This window comes from Lethenteron reissneri, chromosome 1 (genome assembly GCF_015708825.2).
Source record: "Lethenteron reissneri isolate LAM-NWPU_2019-01 chromosome 1, ASM1570882v1, whole genome shotgun sequence".
NCBI lineage: Eukaryota > Metazoa > Chordata > Hyperoartia > Petromyzontiformes > Petromyzontidae > Lethenteron > Lethenteron reissneri.
In genome coordinates, this window is record NC_083779.1 from 2,458,275 (window position 1) to 2,483,225 (window position 24,951).

Below are 24,951 nucleotides of genomic sequence, written 5' to 3' on the forward strand. Positions count from 1 at the left end.
TGATGGTAGCCAGCATGTTAGATGGGAAGGGAGGGTTTACAGGGGCCGCGTAGAATAAAAGCGGGAGAAATGTTTCGACATGACAGATAAATAATGGTAAACACCCAAAGCTACGTACAATGTAAATCTAGTAACCGATATAAAATAACGTTTTGCGTGACATTCGCGACAGAAACTTGCATATGGCATTTTAAAACGACATTTATAACTGCAAGAAACCACAACTGTTTGTGCGTGTGCGCGTGAGAGAATGTGTAGGCGTGTCGGTTCGTAGGTGCGCACCATTGAGCGTGTGGAGGTGGAGCAGTTGGCGCACTGCGACCAGAGTTCCATTTCCACTCGCCGTCAACTTCCGTGAGGAATATCTGATCCCACTGAGCTATTAGCTTATTTTTCAGAAGCTACCTCGCTATTGCGTATGATAGCTCAGCGAAATGGCTCATCATCATCATCACGTGAACATTTATAGCAGCCGGATACGGTATGATTCCAGTAACCTGCAGTGCAATTCTCAGTCGTGCGCAGCATTGGTGGCGCTTCATAGTTCTGCCGCTCCCCGACCCGCCGCGTAGCGTCGAGTGTGCGGGTGGATCATTAGCTTCACCACCCCTGACGTGAAACGTTCCGGTTGTCCTTGACGCTTTCGTCCTCCAGCAGATCAGAAGCTGAGCACCAAGCCCATGGGGGGAGGAGGAGGAGTGAGCTCTGTGGAGATGTACCAGCACAACATGCCTTACCGGCCGGCCCACCCAGCCCAGCCATACAAGTACGTACTGCTGACTAACCGACACCATCCTCCCCGTGCATCTGAACGTTTCACAAGGATGTACGCGCGCGCACACTGGGAGATGGCGGGATAAATTACCGAGGGTAACGCCGCCACCCCGCGCTACCGTGTCGTGCCGCGTTACTCTATCGCCGTGCCGCTCAGTAGTTCGGCGTCGACCGCTCAGAAACCGCGTGATAGCGGCGCGCGTTACAGCGGCGTGAAAAGCGTTCCCGAACGGATGAGCCCGCGTTGTAGCACAACACGGTGCAGTGTAACTACCGCACCACGCGTTAAGCGAGGACCCAACCGTACCGATCGTCGCGAGTGGCTACAAAAGAGCCCACGTTTGTTCTTTGGTTGTTTTTGTTTCGTTTCATCAACTGGACGTTGCGTGCGCTCAGGCACCCGCACGCGCACGGCACTCCGGCGATCGTGCCCGGGGTGAACCTGCAGGGCGGCGTGGGGAGCCAAGTCCTCGTTCAGACGCCACAGCGCCCGCCGGCAAACGGCCTGGGAGTGGCAAACGCGTGGCCCGCTACGCGGCCAGCCTTCACCGGCCAGGTTAGTCCCTCCGCACCACCCACCACCGCCCCCCACTACTCGCAGAGGAACTGTGCGTGTGTACGTCTAAAAGTGAATTATATTTTATCTCGCCGAACGGAGCGAGCGAGCGTAACAGCCCGGCTTGGGCTCATCTCACTGCCTCGTGTTAGGATTGTGTAAGGACAAGGTCGGGTCAAGACGACATCAAAGACTGCTGCCGATGATGCTACCACACCCCCAAGTTGCTTTGGGGTGTGGTAGCCAACTTTCAAGCGGGTCTCTTACAGTCTCTAAACTAAAATATGTTCGTAGTAATAGGCTTTTACCCTTTCAACTGGTACAAAAACTGACACCTATATACAAGGCATCATGTTTGCAATAACCACAACACAAGCAGTCAAAATGCAAACAAAAAGAAACAACTCTGATAATGATAATGATATGCACTGTCATTATCAAAGTTGTTTATTTTTGTTTGCATTTTGACTGCTTGTGTTGTGGTTATTGCAAACATGATGCCTTGTATAAAGGTGTCAGTTTTTGTACCAGTTGAAAGGGTAAAAACCTATTACTATATTTTGCCACTGGTAAAGGAGATGTTTCATAGTAAACTATTTTCATTTTACTAGGTAAGGCCCCACTGAGCTGTTAGAGTCGAGCTCTTTCTCAGAAGCGACCTGACCACAAACTATAGCTCAATGAAGTAACTCGTCATCACGTGGAAATTTACAGCAACCAAACACTCTCTCAACGCCTCCACATACCCTACCGCCTGTAATTCGCTTCGATTCACGTCGCTTCAATATTCACCGTCGCAGTATTCTCAGCCTTATCCAGACCATCCCCCACCCTTCCCCCTCCTCCTCTTCCCCCCACCCCACCCCCTACTATCCCCCTCCCACTCTTCCCCCCACCCCCTACTACCCCCCCACCCCCTCCTATCTCCCTTCCCCCACCTACTATCCCACACCCTCTCCCCTCCTCTTCCCCCCACCCCCTACCATCCCCCCCACCCCCTACCATCCTCCCCACCCCCTACTATCCCCCCTACTATCCCCCCCACCCCCTACCATCCCCCCCACCCCCTACCATCCTCCTCCCTCCTTCCTCCAGGTTCCCAAGCCTCAGCCGCAAGCGCCGTTCTCCGTGGGGGCGCCGCCGCCGCCGCCTCCTCACGGCTTCTCGCCCCCGGCGGGGGCCTCCGTGGGCGGAGGCGGCGGCGGCGCCATCGCCGCCAACTCCGTGGGGGGCGGCGAGGGAGTCGGGGGGGCGGGGGGCTCCTCCGTCAGGGGCCCAGCGGTCGTTCAACCCCCTGCTGGGGAGCCCCACCCAGGGGGCCCCGGGGTCCACGGGGTCCCCCTACAGCGGCATGCAGGGCGGGCGAACCGCATACGGTGAGGGGCGAGGATTCCTCGAATCCGCCCGCGCGGGGTGGAGCTTCTTGACGAGGGTGTTGTTAAGTCTTGACTGAAAGCTTTCGTCACTGCAGGAATTCACATTACTCTTTGGGTCTTTCGGTAAAGTCACGCAGATAGGTTCAAAGAAATAAACAAAAAATAACAGAAAAACTAGGAGAAAATAAAAAAAACTCGTATCTCGGCCGCCGCTGGGATTTGTGCCGGAGCGCTCCCAGCCTTCTCCCTGTGATCGAATCGCCCTCTTCAACGCGCCTGAGTCGTCCCGTCGGATGATGTCATGCCGAGACCGTGATCGCGCGTGTGTGTGCGCGTGTGTGTACGTTTTGTGCGTGTGTCACGTGTGGGGAACGGTGGCGCAGCGGTTAGCGCTGCTGCGCTACGAACCCAGCGACCCGAGTTCGATTCCCGCTCACGGCCACCAACACCGGTGACGATTATCTGAACCGGTACTGAGCCTCCCTGAGGTCGCCTCAAATGAGTACCTGGTGCGGTGTGTAAACATCGCCACTGGGGAGACAAAGGCGGCCGGGCATCATGCTGGCCACCCACCCCCTCGTGTGCCATTCCGGCCTTCAAAGATTGCTACTCGCTAACAGCACTTGCCCCAACAGGCTGTTAAGGCTGCACGGGGGATCTCCTGTACGCTCGCGCGAGCGACTCACGTGACGTTACGCTCATTCAACTTGAGATGAAAGCCTCCGTCTCTGTGTGTGTTTACGCGTGTGGGTGATGCATGCCTCGCACAGGTCCACCACGCTCATCATCCTTATCTGTGTCCGTGTGTCTCTGTGTCCGTGTGTCTCCGTGTGTCTCCGTGTGTCTCTGTCCGCGTGTCCGCGTGTCTGCGTGCCCGCGTGTCTGCGTGTGTCTCTGTGTGCGTGTCCGCGTATCTCTGTGTGTCTCTGTGTGTTTCTGTCCGCGTGTCCGTGTGTCTGCGTGTCCGCGTGTCTGCGTGTGTCTCTGTGTGCGTGTCCGTATGTCTCTGTGTGTCTCTGTGTGTTTCTGTCCGCGTGTCCGTGTGTCTGCGTGTCCGCGTGTCTGCGTGTGTCTCTGTGTGCGTGTCCGTGTGTCTCTGTGTGTCTCTGTGTTTCTGTCCGCGTGTCCGTGTGTCTGCGTGTCCGCGTGTCCACGTGTGTCTCTGTGTGCGTGTCCGTATGTCTCTGTGTGTCTGTGTGTCTCTGTCCGCGTGGGGGGCCACGGAGTAGCCGAGACGAGCCCTGGCGCCGGATCGTACCAATCGCGGAGAGTCGAGGGGGCAGCCATCTGGCCGCAGTGGCCAGGGCAGCATGGGGGGCAGGCGGGCAACGACCCTTCCCAGGGGCAGACGCAGCCCGAGGTTTTCCAGGTGAGTGCGTGCGCGTGCGTGTGCATGTGTGTGTGCGTACGTTTGCGTGTGCGTTTGTGTGTGTGCGTGCGTGCGTGTGTGCGTGTGTGCGTGCGCGTGTGTGCGTGTGTGTGTGCGTACGTGTGCGTGCATGTGTGTGCATGCATGTGTGTGTGCGTACAGCTGCCTACGTGTGCGTGTGTGTACGCGTACGTGTGCGTGCGTGCACTACTCGCTAACAGCACTTGGCACAACAGTTTGTTAAGGCTATACGGGGGGGTGTGGGGGCATATTTATCTTTGTGTGCGCAGTGCACGGGTCAGCGACAAGATCACAATCCCCTGCAATCGATAAATCAATAAATGAACTATAACCAGGGGAGAAAGGCCTGTGAGATAAAATACTCCTTGACAAGAAAGGAAATACGTACGCATGTGTTGAACTTCTTTCGCATCGTGCGTAGTCAACTGCCAATCGGAGGTGCGGGTAAGGGACAACAACCGCAAGTCCTCTTCACAATCCCGTGACCTTAGCATGTGCCTAGACATTCCATCACAGATTAATAATAATAATGAACCCTTCTGTATCTCCCCCCCCCCCCCCCCTAATTTCTCCTCCAGGATGTTCTCTCCATGCTCGGGGACCCAGCTCAGGCTGCGGGCAACTACAGCAGCGAAGATTTCGGAGATCTCAGCATGTTCCCTCCGTTCACCGAGTGAACGATAAGTTCGAAATCCCACTCGCGTGCCCGCCCATCTCTCGCGCTGGCAACTCTGTCCTTTATCCTGGAGCAATTTGGTTGTCCCGTACGGCCCACAGCTCCCTCGTTGGAAGCCCCACGTGCAGTTTCCGGCACGGTGTAGAACCGGACTCCTTCGCGGAAGGTGGGAGTTTGCCGCGTGCTCTCTTTGCTCGTCGTTCCGCAACCCCCACTCCTCTCACCGCTACCGGCGATGACGTCGTCACGCGTCGCCTTGACCCCCTGGCCACCTTGTGATGACCCCCTGTCGCTTTGTCGACTTGGAATCGAGCGCGACAGCCGCCCGCCTGTCGACACGCACCCCTCCCCGCGACGGCTTGACGACGGATCGCCGCTCACGAGATTTAATTTTTTTAGCGCCGGGTTTACATTGTTTTGGAATGTAGATTTGTATGTTTTGTTTTGCTGCGGGCCTGCGTTATTTGTCGGGGAAATGTCGAACGGGACAAAACAGAAAAAAAAGAAAACGACATCTATTTTCAGGGATAGTTGTTTTTTTTATCAGCTTCCAAAAGGAGGTTTGGGAGAAATGTCCGGAACCGTGTAGAGAACACAGTTAAATAGTGCATGCACCTCCTGAAAAAAAAACCACATTTGGTAAAGTTAATAGTGATTGAAGTGTATTTTTGTTACCACATCAGGTGCACATTTTGATAACATCGTATGTAATACAAACTTGAAAAAGAGGATATTAATTACTTCTCCTTTTGCTTCTTAACCTAAAGCTTAGCCGCTTGGAAACTCAGGCCTAATTGCACTTAGCACTGCAATAACAAAACTCGCGCCCTCCACCACCACACGGCACTCGCTGCCACCTCCTGCGTAGGGTTTACGCATCGCGGCGGTCGCTCGTTTACAGGGCTGTCGTCTCATTCCGCCAAAGTTTTTCTCGTTCAAATGAGCAAATTTTGGCGGAGCGTATCTCGCTCGCCTCGCTCAACGGGCAAGATACGTTCCGCCAAAATTTGCGGAGCGTATCTTTGCTCGTCTCGTTGAACGATCATCGTTCTCCTACACAAACCACCCCGTCCCCCCGGTGAAAAATTAAGTCTCCAAAACGTTCCACTCTCGAACAAATTTTTCTTTTCTTTTTTGCACTTGAGAAACACGAATTCTCATTTTCAAAATCCTTGGGGAGAGTCTGCAATTAATTTAGGCGGCGTTCAAAGGCCGAGATGGGGAGTTGGGCAACCAGCAAAAGCTTCCCCCCCCCCCCCGTACCGACCGTGTCGACGTCGCATTGCCACGTCGCTGCTTGTACGAGTTGCTGACAGATGCGCGGAAACGTTGGTAATACGTTGAACGTCTACGGCAAACGAGAGTTTACGCCATAATGCACAAATACTGCACTGGGCTCGGTGGGATGTGCGAGGGTGGGACGTGCGACCGTCGCCGTCCTGGAGTTTGGGTCGCGGGGAAGTAACGCTTTGGATAGGAAGTGCAATGTGTAATATTAATTGTGCGCACAAAACACCAGCTCCGTGCGTTCCCGACATACAAGCAGGGTTGTGCGTGCAGTGTATGTGTGTTTGTTGAACTTCTTTCGCACCGTACGTACCCAACGGTGTTTATCGGGGGGAGCAGCGTCGTCCATGTGACTGTTAATGGTCAGGGTAGCTCACCCACAGCCTTAAGCCGGATCCACGCCAGAAACGATCGCTCACAAGCAACTTGGTTGCACGCAGTTGAAGCGCTTCGTATGTGGATGTCTGCGACAGATTGCAGAGACGTAACTCGACATTGAAGCGACGGATCGCACGGCGATTTGGAGCGGGCAGTGTTTCACCCATCGCGTGCTTGCCGCCTTTGTGAAGCGGTCGTCACGATCCTGCGCACGCCGTTTTAATTCCCTCGCTGCACAGACGCTCACTCGCACGTGGACAAAGCAGTGGCTCGTATTTGTTCACTCTCCTGCCATTAAATTCGCACGATATTTTTAACGCCAAGCACCAATTTCACGTTGGCCCACTGATCGCTCGTGCGTGGACGCGGCTCTAAAGGAGGGGGGGGGGGGATCGTGCTTTTTCGCCTTTTGAAACGCGTCGGCGGTAGGTTGTGTGGACTCGTCGATTGCGCAATGCGCCTGCGCGTTCTCGCCGAGGATAATTTCGCGTCCCCGCTTTGATGACGAGGGCTGTTGAATGACTGCTAACAAACAAACAAAATGCGCAAGCTTTGTCTTTGCAATAAAAGTCGTCCCGCCAACATGCACAGGTAGGCCGAGTCAGGGAATAAATACAAAGTTGTAAAAAAACACACACAGACAGAATATCATGCAAACGTTGGGCCAAAGTTGCACGTTTTAGCAGGAAGCCAGCCGGGTAAGTGATGATGACCTGCTTTTGAAATATCGACGACGCTGCATCGTTCCCGTTCCGTCGCGCTTGACCCGATGCGCGAAGGGCCGATTGAAAATTCGTCCGTGCCCCGACACGGAGAGCGCGGCTCGACGAAGCGGTGTTGATTTCTCCCGCTCGACATCTGTGATGAAGGGAGCTCATCGGATTCCTCCGGCATGAATAGAGATCCTGACGCCGATCGATCTCATCACGTTCGCCGCGAAGAAGCGCGATGCGCTTCTGTCCACCGTCGCTGATATTACGGGGCTTTAATCGTCGCCCGAACGGAAACGAAACCCCCCCCCCTTCTTCTAGCTCCTCAAAGGAATCGCTCACAACATCGCCATTTGTTAGCGTAGCTGTGGAGACGTGGAAGGTGTTGGGAAGGCGGCAGGTCTGGTGGCTATGCGTTTCCTCCAGGCTTTCATTTGGCCTTCCTGCTCGAGTTTCTTCCAGATTATTCATATTTTTGTCAATTATTATTCAACATTATTTTTTACGCCACATCTGCAAACAGACGTGTCCGCTTTTTGGCATTTCAGAATGTTTTAACGCAAAGCATGACCAGATTCCGACACAATTTGAGGACTTAACCAAATCACCTGACGTGCCTTTTTATAACTCCCTTAACCATCCGTCGTTCATTGTGGCAACAACCAACCGCTTCGAATATCAGGGACATTAGGACAGTTAACAGCAGCATCCCTGTCAACCCACACGGTTTACCCCGTATTCTTCTACAGGGAAATTGAGTTTTCAGATCCATACGCCGAACGGCCGTTGCAATACGGGCAATTTTTGTTTATTTGTTTGTGTTTCTCCCTTGTGATGGGACTTTGTAGGATGAACGTTGAGATTTGAGGGGCACGGGGTGACCGATAATGTCTGAATTGGTCTGTAATAAGGTAGGGCACTGATAAGGGGTTGACAGGTTTGCAATAGCCTTGCTGCGCGCGCGCAGAGTGGAGCGCTCTTCTGTTGGGACGACCTGCTGCTGTAATTGAAATGCACATTAACCCCCCCCCCCAACCCTCCCTCCTGGCCTTCGCACCCAATTGGCTCGCAAGTGACGACATCGCATCGATCACCTCTCTTTAAGACGGAAACAGGAGGATTTCTCCGCAACTCGCCGCTGCCCGGTTGTGTGTTGGAGAGTAAACGCACGACAACGTTTACGTTTCGACAGCCCGAGTTGGATATCGCCTGATGATGCTGGTTGTAATTACCGGCGTACTCGAGTGGTAAATGTTGTGGGTTTTACTCTCCAACACACCGGTGTGCTGTACTCGTAACTAATTCGCACGACATGGTGGTGGCGGGGTTAACGACACATTCGTATTGACGCGATCTAAGCCAACAACAACGGCCTTTGGCATGCACGGTCACATCGTTGTCGAGATGGCGAGCATCCCTTGCCCGTCCACTCAGCGCGCGGCCCATCCTGGTGAGGTCCTCGAGCGTCAACGCTCCGCCGTTCTAAACAGCGCTTCCCTAACCGCGCACCGTTCCAACGAGAGCCGGCGCTGGACGTGTGTGGGGGCCACAGCCGAGCGACGGAAAGTTTCTGCTTTCCGTCATATCCCCCCGGGCCCGCTTTCCCCCACCCACCTCCTACTCCTGTCAACGCTGAAATGTGCCCCGTCCCTCTGGACTTCCGTCAATTCCTGCCTCACTGGCGCGTTATCAGCGTCCGGCTTTCGCTGGTGAAGCCTAGCAGAGGGGGGGGGGGGTGCCTTTCGAGAGGTTTCCGTTTTTATTTTGCGGACGAGCGCGGTGTGTAACAACTCCGCTGTGCCCCTATTTTTTTTTTTAGAAAGCACAATCGTGGTTTGTGACGTCGCCTTGCGCCGTTTGCGCCACGCACACGACCAGGGCTTTGGTTGCGGCGGAAAAATAATATTTTAGATGCAAATACAAAAAAATAATGTGTTTTATATATTTATACTGTATATAATATACGTGTGTGTGTACGTATGTACGTGTGTTTTAACATGAATCCAATTTCAGTCGTCGACGTTGTTTCGTCAGTACACACCGGGCTTTTTTGGCTTGTCAGCTGCGCTGGTGTGATGGGGGCGGGTGGACAGGGAGGGCATGAGCTTTTGCTCATTTTCAGCGACGGCTTTTACTCTACCAACTGGCGGTTTCATTCGGAAAACGTAATTGTCTGGGAGGGGGAGCGGGCATAAAGATTAGTCTCACCTCTGTGTCTGTTCCCCAACGTGTGCCGCTGGACGGGAGGTGACGGGGGGGGGCTGGCCAGCATCTCCAAAAAGGACCGAAGTTAATCGATCGACCGTAACATTTTTGGCCGATTAATTCGCTTTGCTGACTTAATGGGCGAATCGACCTCCAGCTTTGCACGGAGGGATCCACTCGCACCCCCAGCTGATCGGAGGAAATTTTGGTTCAGTCTCAAAAAAAACGTCTCTGTATTTCCCCCGCACCTCCGATTTAGCGCGATTGGCTACGTACGGCGCAAAAGAAGTTCTACCTACGTACCTCTGCTTTGCGGTGAACGTAGCAACCTCTGGCCGCTTGCAGGATTTACGTTAGCCACTCGTACGCAACATACGTGCACATGTTGCCCTTCGTCAATCTACTGCTGTGTCAGGGGCCTCCCCAGGGCTGTAAGGAGTGGATTATTTGATTACACTTCGCCTGTGTGGGTTGCTCGAGGCCAAGTATGGTACAATAGAATTCGCTGTACTGCCCTCTGCTGACGGAGTTTTGAATCGACTCTGTGGGTGGCAGACAGATGGGATAAAGACTTTGCTGTCTGTATGCTTTTTGGACGCATCAGCTGTGTTGTGCCAATGTCCATCTGTCGGGGCGCATGTGTTCAGCCTGTCCATGGTGGTTCAAGGTTCAAGAGATGTCGGTTCAAGCCAGATGTTGAAGTCGTTTATCGCTCAAAAAAAAAGTCCGCTTTAATGTCGTGCTCTCCCTGTGCCGCCGATCCTAAACCTGTATGCATAGTTGCCGGAAAAGTCAAGTGGAAATTCTATGTTTTTGCTCTCGTTCGTGGTATAACGGACTGACAATTCAGCTGTGAAAGTAACAAAACATTTATAATCCGTTCACTCGTCGATTCCCTCCGCCTATGTCGAGGACATGATCTGCCTGACTCACCCCACCGATCGGGCCGCCACACTGCAGGCCAACAACCGCGTGCCTTTCCGCTCCTTGCCTTGCACCGCTGCGGCTTTAGAATTTCCCTCTTGTTTCTTTCCCACCCCCTCCACCCAAGTTCCTATAATAATAACCTTGCTTGTTTCAAGGAACCATTACACCCCCCTTACCTATTACAACGTTCAGTCGCGCTCTCCGTGTGTACGAATGTTGACGCTTTTCGCGCTGTACGTCGCCAACTGCGCATAATCGCAGGTGCGCCGCTCGAAACGTTTGGGCCGTGTTTAGCAATCGTGATGTTAAAAACACAAAAAAAAGAGAGATTAGCAAACGAAAATAACTTAGGAAGATTTCTAAGTCACTTTGTAGCTTTGGTAGTTTCAACGCATTATATACTACGGTGGTTAGAGGATTGAACGTCGGCGCTGACATCCGGTCGTCTCGTTCTCGCTGGCCCGGTCGTCTCGTTCTCGCTGGCCCTGTCGTGATGGACGGACTCGGACTAGAGTTGGGGCACCACACGCGCATGTACAGAACGCTTTGAAATCCGCGCTGCTGCGGGATCCGCTCGCATATTCACGTGTAAACTCGTTTATTGGTTTAAGAGGTAAATAATTAAGTGAAAGAAAATGTTTTAATGTATAGATTTTTTTATTACTGTTATTATTTCTCTAGAGAATATATCGATAAAGTTTTACTTTCTTTTTTTAACTCGGCTTTTCGCTCGCCACCCGAGAAAAGCCGTTTGTATCATACACTTTGCGACTGCTTTGGACAGATGACGGACGTTATGGCAAGTGTGTTTGATGTGTGCCACCTTTACAGCACCAAATCCTGCTAGCCCAACCTGATGATGATGCGATTGTCCACTGCGTAGTTTATGTAAAACTTAAATATGCATATGAAAAATATTACCCAGCTGTTCATGGTAAAAAAAAAATCCATACATTTTTATTCATGTTTTTTATGTACAAAATTTTGAATGTTATAAAAAATAAATAAAACTTCGGAAAAACAAGTCCTGCTTTTGTTTTTTGTATGACGTATGAAATCACTCAAGGATCTTATGGCACGCTTAAGCCTTTGGACCAACTTTCCAGGAATGTGGAAAATCTCATTGGATCCCGTCAAGCCCAATGTCAGTTTCAAAGTAACCCGCACTCAACAAGAACACAATGTGAAGATCAACACACACAACCTGAAACAACCTGCGATATTGATGTTAACGACCTCGCCTGATATGCAGGAGGAAGTGGGTTCAATCCTGACCCTGATGCCCGCTGCATATTTGGACTTTCTCTCCCCGTGGCCATGTGGATTTTTCTCTGGGTCCTCCAGTTTTCCCCCTCCACATTTTGCAACATGCATTGAGAAAGTATTTGGCTGCTGTAAATTTCCACTTGATGAGCCACTTCGTTGAGCTATCATCTGCGGCCTTGTCGCTTCTGAAAAAACAGCTGTATAGTTCAGTGGGCCTTACCTGGTAAAAAAATAAAATGTTTTAAATACTCTCAACACAAGCATATCTTTTGGAGGATGACCATTACTGAGTATCAAGTATTTTTCCAGTTGCACCCCCTCCATTTCTGAAGACTTTCACAAGGCCAGCGCAGTGACAAATAACATTTCACATCATAATGGAAATATCTTGCGATGATGTGCCAGTCGCCGCTGTCTGTGACCCACAATGCCTGCGTCTGCCCCGGACTTCCTTCTGGTGAGTCTTTGACGTGCACCTAGCCAGGCACGAGTGCTCCGATGATTCTAATCGTCTCGGTGAGTAACACACGGGACACCTCGTTCCGCCCTGTGGAACTCTTCGCCAGCGAGCATTCGACACTTCACGGCGACAGCCTCAACGTGCACCTAGCCAGGCACAGAGCGCTACGGGGACATCACCGCCGCTTAAAGATGCCCGGTGGCTGCTGCCGTTTCTGCCGATGGGGAGTTGGGTGATCGGAGGGCTGAGAGAGTGGAGGTGGAGCAATGTTGATTGTATCTGCTTGAGGCACCATGGGAGGAAGAGGAGCGATGACGGGAGGTTCCTCCTCGTCCGAGTCAAACTCCACGTCTTCATCCTTCTCCCACTGTCCGTCCCTGTTGCGGACCCAGCCCAAACTGCAAGGGAGAGGGGTAGCGGCCCCAGCCCGTTTGTTAGGCGCACCGACGACACAACCGACGCTTCGCGTAGCGCCTCCCGCTCGTCTGTGAATGTAGACAACGTGAAAGTCTCGACTCGAATTCTGTTTCACGTTCAACCGGTGTTTTAAAACCCTTCGCAACTATCGTGGCTTTATTTATCCATAAAAACAGCGGGATTCCAGTCAGCCCCGTACTTCATACCCAAGTAAAACAAAAACATCTGGCATTTGTACGGTTACCTTGCCGATCTCGTCAAGGAACAATGACCAATCACGCCAGCCATTGAACAAAGACGGTCACCACATCGCACGCATTCGGATGCGCTTCTGCGGCCGTCTGGAACGCTCTTCATTCTGATATTAGGAAGCCACTGGAGCAATGCACTTTTAAATCATCATCTAGATTGAAAACTCATTTCTTTTAAACTGCTTTTTGTGTTTAGTTTGTTGTCCTTTTCCCCGAACCTGCATACACTGAGTTTGTAACCGTTTCTCCAACATGTATGTTGAACTTATTTTTTACCGTGCATAGCCAACTGTGCTCAGCGGAGGTGCGGGGGATGGACAACAAACTAAACGTCACGTTTCAAGTCACACGCGCGAGGACCTTCCGCAACGCGCGTCGACATTAAACAGTTTCCCCCAATCTCGCGCGAAACAAACCTTTGACAAATATTAAAATTAAATTTTATCCGCACAGCCAAACCCATCGGCATCCACAGCCAACGATTGCAGCAACTCCAATTGAGCGCTGTTCGCTAAGCACGGTGCTGAAGAAGTTGAACACATACAACCGACGACTGGCAAAAGCACGTCGGAAAGTGTTTACAAAGCCACGCGCAGCGCACGATTTTTCTTCCGAGTTGAACCAAACGTCGAACCGATTTGTCGCGAGGAGTGAGAATCGTACCTTTTGAGGTGGAGGTAATGTTCCAGCTCATGCCTCCTGGCCGGATCTGCGGGCTGGCACGGCACGTCCCGTGCGCCCTTGCTCTTGCACTTCTCAGACTTTGTCACTGCGAATGAGAAACGAGATGTAATTACCAGCGAATGTCGTGGATTTACTCTCCAACACAACGGGAGGTTGAAGTATTAGTTAACTGGCCTTTTGTTTGCGTGACAAATCCCTTACTAATTGGCTGTCGGTCGAACCCAAAAACCTTTATTATGAAAAATATTGCTCGCGAAAGCCTACGTGTTACACTAACCTTCATGCAGATTCTGTTGGTGTACCGTTGGCGTCTCTACTGAACCTTTGTTCTGTTGTATTGTATTAGCTTAGTCACATACCAGCATGGCCATTTGGTCAACCCAATGCTTGAAGAAGGCTTCCGAAATGCCGTGGGGGTATTTGACCATTCTTCACCACGCTGGTTAATGCGGGTTGGTGAACACGTGCATTGGGTTTTACTGCACTGCCCCCTGCTGCCCACAACACAATACCACACAACAACAACAAACTCACCGCCGTTCACCACTCAGTGGCGGTGACGTCAACAGGTTGCATGTGCCATGCTAAGTGCACTCTAAGGCTATCGCTTGAAGTGTCGAAGGCTCGCTGGCAGGAGGTCACGGAACAGACCCAGGTGATGCCATGGGTTGGCCGAGTGAGATTTTTAAATAAAATTACAGTAGACTCTGGATTATCCGCGTGCGGTTTATCCGATTTGCGGATTAGCCGCGCACCTTGACATTTTGACATCAATTAACAACTCATGGATTTTCCCTTAAGCCCAAATGAATAAACTAAAAACAGTTATACACTGTCATTCTTGAAAATGTTTATTCCAAGTCACTTGCTTAAACCAATCAAATATGTGCTGCGGTTAAACCGAAATCCAAGTGATCGCCACGACAGAACAGTAGTTGCATATCTCTTCAAGAGTGGGCGGCGTTTGATTCTGATTGGCGTGCCATCCACGTAGTAGATGACATTTTTAGATTACCCGCAATTTAGAATTATCCGCAAAACGTCCTCCCCGTAATTAGCGCGGATAACACTGGTCAACAAAAAAAAACTTTTTTTCTGGCCTGGACTTTTGCAGCTGTTTTAGATTAATTTCAGGGTGCTGATTCCAAATCTGATCTCAGATTTGCTCTATAACATTTCATTTTTACGCTATCGGCATACCCCATTTTCATTGAATTTACCCGAAATTAACTCTGTCACTTATGATTGCAAGATGTTGCGAGTCAATGACTGCTTTAGTTTTCGATTTAAAGCTTTCGTGACTGCAGGAATTCATCTTCTTGGTTCTTTCGGTAAACTTTACCGGTAAACTTTACCGAAAGAACCAAGAAGACTGCTTTAGTGTTAAAATATGGTGCTGTATTTTTAGGATAGTGTGTTTATAATATAATTTTATGTAGATATCCACATTTATTTAATATTTTTCTTCTGCAGTTTTTATTTAAAATGCAATATTTTTGATATCTCAAAAACTTGATGTCATAGACAAAAACTGATGCCAGATTTGGAATGAGCACCCCAAAATTACCTTAAACCCGTTGGAATACCTTATGCCAGAAAAGCGTGTTGATCAATGTAATCGAGAGCCTGCTGCAGTTTAATTTTATCTCGCGTCGCGTAAGGCCCACTTAGCCAAGAAGCTCTCTCTCTCGCAATGTTTTTTAACTCCCCCCAAACGTCTTCTTGGTTCTTTCGGTAAAGTCACGTAGAAGGGAAATAATACAATAAATAAAAATATACATAATAAAATACAATTCTCACGACGTTTCGGCCACAACGCAAGCAGCCGTCCTCAGGTGAAGAACAGGTCTGTCGGAAAGACAGCGTCTGAATGAACACCACCAAGCTTGGCAGCGTATATTTAAGCTGGGATAGAGGAAGGGTGCCTTGACAAAGGAATTTGCATATCAACAGAGGAATTTTGCATATGTATGGTAAATGCAGATATGGGATTAGTCACTACTTGTGGAATGCGTAGGAGGTGGGGGGGGGGTCTCAAAGTCATATTATGCCCGTGCATTATGTAGGATTAGCAGCAACAAAGGGAAGGAATTATGGTTAGCAGTAATAAAGGGAAGAAATTTTATTAGAAATGAGCTGCAGCAGCTAAACCACCACGTAAAAAACTAAAATATAAACTACATCAATATCATCTTCTTGGTTCTTTCGGTAAAGTCACGTAGAATGGAAATAATAAAATAATAAAGATAAAACATAATAAAATAATTCTCACGACGTTTCGGCCACAACGCAAGCAGCCGTCCTCAGGTGAAGAACAGGTCTGTCGATAAGACAGATATTGATGATATTGATGTATTTCGATTTAAAGCTTTCGTGACTGCAGGGATTCATCTTGGTTCTTTCGGTAAAGTCACATAGAATTGAAATGACTTTACTGAAAGAACCAAGAAGATGAATCCCTGCAGTCACGAAAGCTTTAAATCGAAATACATCAATATCATCAATATACTAAATATACTCTCCAATAACCTGAGCTACTAACAGTATCCCCCCAAACGCTAAACTCACCCCCCCTTCTCTCGGCACCGGCGGCAGCGCCTTGAGGCGCAGACGGCGAGGGAGCTGAGGAGGCGGCGGCGGCGGCAGGGAGACGGGGAGATGGTGCCGGTCCCGGCGAGGAGGGAGAGTCCCGCGCTTCCGCTCGCTGCTCCGCGCCACGACTGCAGCCACCGCTCGCGCTCTCCGAACCTTCATCGCTCGGAACTCTGCAGAAGAGACGAGAGAAAAATATTCCAGGCTGAACTAAAATTTCATATTCTTAAGTTTTTTCGGTAAAGTCACGTAGGTAAAAATTTTAAATTTAAATTAAAAAAAGTAAAATAAAATAAAAATCACGACGTTTCGGAGGCAACACAAGCTTCCGTCTTCAGGTGGAACCGTCACAGCCACGACAGCTGTATCAAGTAAATGAGAGATTACAAGAGCTACCACTCCGTATATATAATGGTTGAAGAGGGGAAGGGCCAAGTACGGCACACTTTTTATTAATATGGTAAGGTGAGGCTTAAGACTAAGAATAGACTGCATAACAAAAGACTGAGCCTTTGTTATGGAGAGGTGCGGTTTGTGACTACGACTAGCCTAAGAATATGAATCCTTGCAGTCACGAAAGCTTCAAATCTAGAATGAACTAAAATTTGTCGGTTTCACCGGGCGTTAAAAAAAGCGACGTGTTTGCAAAACGAGGTAAAATGGGGAGACGTAATACTCTTAGGTTTTTTCGGTAAAGTCACGTAGGTAAAAATAAATAATAATAAAAAATAATAGAAATAATAATAGAAATAAAATTATAAATCACGACCTTTCGGAGGCCACACAAGTCTCTGTCATCAGGTGGGACCGTCACAGCTAGATTTACTGTCTCAAGTGAGGCAAGATTCCAAGAGACAAGCCCTTAAATACAAGTTAAGGGGGGAGGAGGGGGGAGGGGGTTATCTGAATGTGGCAGCCAATGAATGGAACGTGTTGGGGGGGTGGGCGGGGCTAAAAGAGAACAATAGGTGCAAATGTTGTTGTTTTACCTGGTGTTGGTTGACAATCCAAATACAAAAAGGAGAGTACTGTTAAACGCTGGGGATGTCAACACTCGGTAAAGTAGAATAGTACCTGTTAAATAAGATGGTCCAAAAATGTGTAGTTAAATCTTTTTTGCATGGTTAATAACAAGACGTAAATCGGGGTAGCGCTGTACAATCTGTTCTCCTGTATTGCCACATGTTTTCAAAACGCGAATTGTATACAACGCGATGAATGTATTAGGGAACATGTTTTTTTAGAACGCGGATGCGAATTGGATCTAAACGCGATCGAGTGAACGGAACTACGTCGCGCGAGTCGGAATAACCATGCAGAAACAACCACCTGAAACTCCGATCAAAATCATCACACTGCCATACATAGCAGGCGTTACCAAAAAGATTTCCAAAATTCTAAACAAACACAAGATCCATGTCCGGTTCAATACAGTACACAAAATCCGTGTTCTGATCCCATCCGTAAAAAATGTCATTCCGGATTTACAGTATCCCGGTGTTTACAAATTGAGTTGTACCTGCGGTGACTGCTACATCGGGGAGACGAAACTACATATTTCGGACCGAATTCGCGAGCACAAATCAGATTTGTATTTCGCTGTGACTTTTTACACCTGATGAGGGAGGCTTGTGTTGCCTCCGAAACGTCGTGATTTAATTTAGTTATTTTCATTTATTTTATTTTATTAATTGTTTTACCTACGTGACTTTACCAAAGAGTAGGAATAAGAAGTTTTACGGCTGCATCTGTTGAGCATCGCACAAGGCGGGATGCTGCTGGATGCTTCTAAGCTGCTACCCACGAACCTCAAGTCTTTGTTCAGCCTGCGTACGCATCTTGCGTGTTATCGCGGTGTGTGCTTTACCACCTATATTATTTATTAAAATGCGATTTTTCTTTTTTGTCATCACGCGGTGGTCTTTGGGAACGCAACTGCCGCGTTATAGGAAAACCGACCTGTACTGGAGGCAGACGCCCCACCTACCCACCCACCTTCTCTTGTGGCAGCAGCTGTTGTAGGGAGCACTCTTGAGCAGGGCGTGATACGCCTTTTGACGGGTCTCACTCAGCAGCGGAGCCGGGTCCTCCTTATCCGTCAGGGGAAATGTCAAAGGAGCACAACACTGAGCACAACACTGGGCAGAAGATACAACAAGGATGTGCGTTCAACCACGAGTCACCCAAAAATCAAAACTATAAAACTATTTTTGACTTTACTAGGTAAGGCCCACTGAGCTATTCAGCACGTTTTTTTCAGAAGCGACCTGGCAATCGCAAATGATTGCTCAACGAAGTGGCTTATCATCATGTGGAAATCTATAGCAACCAAATACTCTAAACGCACGTTTGTAAACATGGAGGGAAACACCGGTGGACACGGAGAAAATTCAACGCGACCACGGGGAGAACATGCAAACTCCAAATATACAGCAGGCGTCAAGAGTCGGGATCAGACCCACGATACCTCCTGCATACCAGGCGAGGGAGTTAACATATCGCCACCGTGGCGAGAACACCAACCCCGCGCGCCAGCCTGCACATTTTCACCGGGTTAGAACACACGGGGGGTGCAACTACCTGCTCTGACGTAATGATCGAATTGTGACAATTGTATTCTTTGGGTCTTTCGGTAAAGCCACGTTGATAGATATATATTTTTTTAAATCAATAAGTGTCGATCGCAACACAAGCCATTGTCACCTGATGACGATTGCTTGTGTTGCGATCGAAACGTCGTGATTTTTTTCTTTCTATCTACGTGGATTTACCGAAAGACCCAAAGAATATGAATTCCTGCAGTCACGAAAGTTAAGATTTGTGACGATTGATTAAATTGTGGCGAGGGCAAATGATGGCGACAACCTTAGCTCCAGCATTACCTGGGCTGTGCCGCTCTCTGCTTCCACGTAGGCCCTGTGTTTCCTTTTCAGTAGCTCATTCTTCAGGTCAAGCTTCCTGCCATAGTGTTTCTGCAAACCTGTCCAGCACACACGTGACACGCCATCAGCAGCAGCACCAGCAGGATCATCGCCCACCATCAGCAACCATACTACCATCATCATATCCATCACGCACTTCCGATTTCCCAAGCACCTCCGGTGGGCTATTAATCCATATGTAGTGTAATAGTGCCGGCTGGTGGACAGCAGCAACGACTGTGGTGGACGGACACGCCGGTGAGGGTGAGCACGGTGTGTTGGCAGAGCGGAGGAACTAAGGCAAGGGTCACGGAGGACTCCATCTGGAAGCCCCTGGAACCTGCTAGCGGGTTTGAGAAGGGAGGTGCGGAGGGCGGAGCCAGGCCGCGCTGGGAGGATAAAAGGAGCCGAGAGCGGGGAGCTCGAGGCTGACGATTCTGGAAGTGGACTCGTCTCGCCGTTGCTGTCGTCTCGTCACCGTCATCGCTGTCATCTTCGCAAGACATTGCGTTGCAGGATAGTTGTTGGCTTTCTCAGTCAGCGCCGTCAGTGTTAGACGGCTCGTGTTGTGTACAGGCTAGGCTAAGCGACCGTGGAGAGTGTGTGGACGAGGCCGTGAATGTTGATAATAAAGAAGGTGCCTCCTACAAACCTTGTCTCTGAATCACTGACACTACACATACAAAAGAAGAAGACTACACTGCGGATATGGAATGAGAGCGTTTCGATGCGATGAGTGTGCGTGGTGATGCACCAAGTTGACCAAGTGCGTTGCTGCACCGGTGGCTGTACCGGTGACGTTGATCTACGCACTTCGTGCCGTGCTGCAAAAACCAGGGAATAACCCGACCGCGGGTAGCGACATTCACTCGAAGCAAATCTATAAATTATAAAAAATGTAAAAAATAAACAAAAAATTAATCATCCTCCAAATCAAAACAGAGACGTGTTGCTCACTCTGTAGGTGGCGCTTGCCCCGACGGTGCGACGCGAGGACATCGACGGTGTCGAAGACGGGCCGATGGGGGCACACGGTGCACGCCAGCCTGGTGGTGACAGCGGTAGCGGCGGCAGTGGCACCTCCGATTAGCGCGGTTGGCTACGTGCGGTGCGAAAGAAGTTCAACGTACTACATACACGCAGCACGCCTGTTCACTCAGCGGCGCGCGTGAACACCCGGCAGTAATGCTCCGCAATGCGTGTTCACCCAGCGGTACGCGTGAACACTGGGCAGTAGCGCTCCACAGCACGCACGTTCACCCGGCAGGACGTGTGCACACTCCGCAACACGCGTGAACATTCGGCAGGACGCGTGGACACTCCGCAACACGCGTGGACATTCGGCAGTACGCGTGGACACCCCGCGGCACGCGTGGACACGTGCGGCCCTTCGCCTGTCAGCTCACTCCAAGCAACTGCTTGAAGTGGGTGGATTGCTTGACCATCCTTCACCACGCTGGTCAGTGCAGGCTGGTGAAGGTATGTCGGAGGGGGGGAGCAACAGGTAATTGTTCAGATATCACTCCGCAATAAACATGGAACGTTGAGCCAACATTTGTCCAACGGCTCCAATCACGTTCCATGTTTTCTTTGTCGTGGGCGGAAATCGAACTCCCAGTTTGCTTGGGTTCATGGTGTGCAGTACTGTAGTGCGCTAACCACTGCGCCACCGCTCCCCTTACCTCGCTGTGTGCGAGTTAATGATGATTTTGTACGGCTATTGAAGAGAAACTCTATCATTCAGGGTTTTTTTTCTGTTAGATCGCATGAATAGAAATGTGTCGTTAAACCCACCGCCACCAGACACGGTTTGTCACGTAACACAAAAGGTGCCAATTCGTTACTAGTACGGCACTAACCGGTTGTGTGTTGGAGAGTAAAACCACAACATTTACAATTCGAGTACGACGTTTCGCTGGCGATTTCAATCGCCTGATGAAGCTGATTGTAAATCATCGGCGAAACGGTGGTGGCGGGTTTCACGACACATTTATCTGTACGCGATCAAACCCCCCAAAAAAAACTTTATTATGAATCGGAATCTTTATTTATACTGGAGGAATCCGATGAGCTATAAAGCTCTTTTCCAGTAGGGGCAGGCGAGAACATAACAACAAATACAAAAACACGATGGGAGTGCCAAGTAGGCCTCGGCAAGGTAAGGTAATTTACCCTTTTTACTGGGTAAAAGGGTAAAGGTGTCGACATGCCAAGGGGTAAGGTAAAGGGTAGGGTAAAGGTAGCTCGGAAGAATTACCCGGTAGGGTAAAGGTAGCGCAAAGTATTACCCGGTAAATACGGTGCCTTGTTTACCGCTAGAACCTCCGTGGCGCAGTCCGTGGCCTCCATTTAATAAGTAATATTTTAAAAACTTAATAAAAAAACACGCTTTTATTAAATGTACCGTACTAGTAATGGCAGAACTCCACGACTCCAGGAAATGGCCCCGAAGCTTGCCATAACGTAAGGGTCCGTGGTGATTTACAGCCAACGTCAGTTGACCGTGGAAAATTAGACCCAAGCCGAAACATAACATATAAATAAAATGTTAAGAAATATATTTTTTTAATGATAGAATATAGTATTGTCATCAGTATGATATAAGTATACGAAGTTTGCAGTCGATACCACAGTAGGAAGTGGGTAAAAATTGAGTTGCAAGATTTGAGGAAACGACAACAACGACGACGACAACAACAACAACGACAATAACGACAACAATGACAACAACGACAAGCGTGTAAAATTGGAATCATCGAGAGTATTCTATATTAATAAAGCGCTCTACCTAGCATTTACCGTTATAAACCTTGTTGATGTGTAGTAGTACCCCAGTAATTACCCTGTAATCGGGTAATTTGTATGGGCTAAGGGTAAAAGGTAGGGTCGTTGCTTTTTACCTATTACCTTACCTGCTGAAGGATAAAAGGTAGGGTAGAGTGATTGTATTGTGGTAAGGTGAAAGGTAAGGTAAAGGTAGGCTCGTTGTTTTTACCTTTTAACTTTTACCTTACCTTGCCGAGGCCTAGTGCCAAGTATAGGAAAGGTAAACAAATCGCTTTAAAATATATATCCAATTAAAACTAAACTATTTTTACACGCTTTCATTTAACTCACTCGGTCTGTTGTTGTTGTCGTTGTTGTATACTCAAATCTTGTAACTCAATTTTAAGCCACTTCCCAATGTGGTATCGACTGTAAACTTGGTATACTTATGTCATACTGATGACAATACCATTTTCTATCATAAAAAAAAATGCAACATTATTTGTATATGGCGAGGTAGTTAACATCTCCTAGCCACCGTGATGATGATAGAGAAAGAGACACGCAAACTCCAAATATACAGCAGGCGTCAGTGTCGGATTCAAACCCACGACCTTCTGCGTACCAGGCGAGGTAGTTAACATCTAGTCACCGTGATGATGATGAGAGAGACACACAAACTCCAAATATACAGCAGCAGGCGTCAGTATCGGGTTCGAACCCACGACCTCCTGCGTACCAGGCGAGGTAGTTAACATCTCCTACGACCGTGATGATGATGTTGAGAGAGAGACACGCAAACTCCAAATACACCGCAAGCAAGTGTCAGTATCGGGATGTAACCTACGACCTCCTGCACACCAGGCGAGGTAGTTAACATCTAGTCACCGTGATGATGATAGAGAGATACGCAAACTCCAAACATGGACTGATATTGGTCGCAAAAGCCTACAAGTTAAACTTAAGAGCGAGTGCTGTGAGGTTATATGGTGAAGATCATCACCATCACCACCACCACGTTTACCTGCCATTGCTACACAACATCGCCTCGTCTTCGGCAATGTTTGCCACCAGCAGATCAGCCACCCTCCGCTTCTGTTCACAACAAAGAGAGTTACAGAAGAGGGACAACTTGTTATAATCATCGGACTACAAACAGATGAACGGCGGCTTAATGGTTCAACGTAACCGGCCCAACCCCGCAAGTTGCCCCCGCCGCTACTGCCGACTCCCGGGGCAGGGGTTCTAGGCAAGGCGGGAAAAGCCTGCGCTAGGCCCCACGTGCCGTGAAATTCGCGCGGACAAAACGAATCTTTAACACAAATGTGTTGTTGTTGTTGTTTACCTTTAACAGATTCAGCTGGCTCGAGTCATCTCCTTCACGTTTAAAAGACATTGCTAACGACGCGTGGATGTGTATGGTTGAAAGGCGGCAACGCTCCTTATTTCGGCTTGACGAGTGTTTAAAGTATCCGCAGCGGCGTAATAACACTTCTTGTGCCGATATCAAAGTAAGAAAGAGAATTAAGAAATGTATCTTAACCCTTTCCCGGCGATCAGGGGTAATAATATAAAAGTGTTCGCCTTGTGGCGTTGTTGTCTAGGCTGACGCTGGTAGAGAGACTGGGCTCCTGAAGAAGGCTGGCTGCTGGCTGGCTGCCTGGCTGCTGGCTGGCTACCTGCTGCTGCGGGCAAAATCCGTTTCACAACAACAATACCGTAATTCTAGATTTGAAGCTTTCGTGACTGCAAGGATTCATATTCTTCGATTTTTTCGGTAAAGTCACGTAGGTAAAACATCAAAATTAATGAAAATAAAATAAAATAAAACAAATAAAACAAAAATCACAGCTTTAAAGTCACGTAGGTAAAACATCAAAATTAATTAAAAAAAAAATCACAGCTTTATTGTTACAGTATTCGAATACTGTAACAATAAAGCTGTGATTTTTGTTTTATTTTATTTTTATTAATTTAGATGTTTTACCTACGTGACTTTACCGAAAAAACCTAAGAACAATACCGTAGACTCCGTGGAGGATATACTAATAGGGGTTTTTCCACCTTTTTTTCTGGCAACAAAACTGACACCTTTTGCAAGGAATCATGCTTACATTAACCACAATACTTGCAGTCAAATGCAAACAAAAAACAATACTCTGATAATGTATGCATTGTCTTTGAAACTGATTGGTCCACGCCAGAGACAGCTTTCTTTGGAGCCTAGTCTCATATGGTGTTCGACCAGATGACGCCAAAAGGCGCACAGTTCAAAGACAACACACTACCAGAGTAATGAGAGCTCGGGGTGAGCAGCTACATCATTGCATTTGACTGCAAGTATTGTGGTTAATGTAAGCATGATTCCTTGCAAAAGGTGTCAGTTTTCTTGCCAGAAAAAAGGGGGAAAACCCTATTAGTATATTTTGGCACTGGCAAAGGAGGTCCCATGATCCGTGGAGGATAATTTATCAAAGCAATGTTTGTATATTCTTGTTTCTTTCGGTAAAGTCACGTAGAAGGGAAATAATAAAATAATATAAATATAAAACAATAAAAATTCTCACGACGTTTCGACTGCAACACAAGCAATCATCATCAGGTGTGAAATCCACAGCAAGAAGATCATTTTCCCATGGTGAACTGGACTGCCATGGTAAATTGGCCTGCATGGTGAACTAGCCTTCCATGGTAAACTGGACTCCCATGGTAAACTGGACTTCCATGGTAAATTGGCCTGCCATGGTGAACTGGCCTTCCATGGTGAACTGGACTCCCATGGTGAACTGGCCTTCTATGGTGAACTGGACTCCCATGGTGAACTGGACTCCCATGGTAAACTGGACTCCCATGGTGAACTGGCCTTCCATGGTAAACTGGACTCCCATGGTAAACTAGACTCCCATGGTAAACTCGACCTCCATGGTGAACTGGACTCCCATGGTAAACTGGACTCCCATGGTGAACTGGACTCCCATGGTAAACTGGACTCCCATGGTGAACTGGCCTTCCATGGTAAACTGGACTCCCATGGTAAACTGGACTCCCATGGTGAACTGGCCTTCCATGGTAAACTGGACTCCCATGGTAAACTGGTCTCCCATGGTGAACTGGACTCCCATGGTAAACTGAAATCTCATGGGCAGGGTGATCAGCAACCAAAAAATAACAAGTACCACTTTTTTCGGAATTCGGTAACGACAACAGAAATTTTGATTTTAAGCTTTCGTGACTGCAGGGATTCATATTCTTGGTTCTTTCGGTAAAGTCACGTAGAAGGGAAAATATTTTTTATTATTTATTATTTCCCTTCTA

General features: G+C 48.7%; 2 protein-coding genes across 3 annotated transcripts in view; one reads left to right on the forward strand and one right to left on the reverse strand.

The window, feature by feature from the left end:
* Nucleotides 1-4,937, forward strand: part of LOC133345974 (aryl hydrocarbon receptor nuclear translocator 2-like) — a 33,002-nt gene extending 28,065 nt beyond the window's left edge. Inside the window, 6 exon segments of the mRNA XM_061557199.1 lie at nt 655-766; nt 1,171-1,330; nt 2,426-2,595; nt 2,597-2,706; nt 3,936-4,075; nt 4,675-4,937. Of these exon segments, the coding sequence (XP_061413183.1) occupies nt 655-766; nt 1,171-1,330; nt 2,426-2,595; nt 2,597-2,706; nt 3,936-4,075; nt 4,675-4,773 (791 nt within the window). The 3' untranslated portion in view covers nt 4,774-4,937.
* Nucleotides 4,938-11,207: 6,270 nt separating this feature from the next.
* Nucleotides 11,208-23,299, reverse strand: SCNM1 (sodium channel modifier 1). Of its 2 annotated transcripts, none has more exons than XM_061570012.1 (8): nt 22,982-23,299; nt 22,661-22,731; nt 19,828-19,916; nt 18,832-18,929; nt 17,945-18,036; nt 15,926-16,122; nt 13,337-13,442; nt 11,208-12,403 (listed from the first exon to the last, which is right to left on the reverse strand). In XM_061570012.1, the coding sequence occupies exons 1-8, from the start codon at nt 23,030-23,032 to the stop codon at nt 12,181-12,183; spliced, it is 927 nt and encodes a 308-aa protein (XP_061425996.1). In that variant the 5' UTR covers nt 23,033-23,299; the 3' UTR covers nt 11,208-12,180. The 2 variants fall into 2 exon arrangements, with proteins under 2 accessions (XP_061425996.1, XP_061425912.1); XM_061569928.1 differs by having other exon boundaries at nt 17,945-18,039.
* Nucleotides 23,300-24,951: the final 1,652 nt, after the last annotated feature.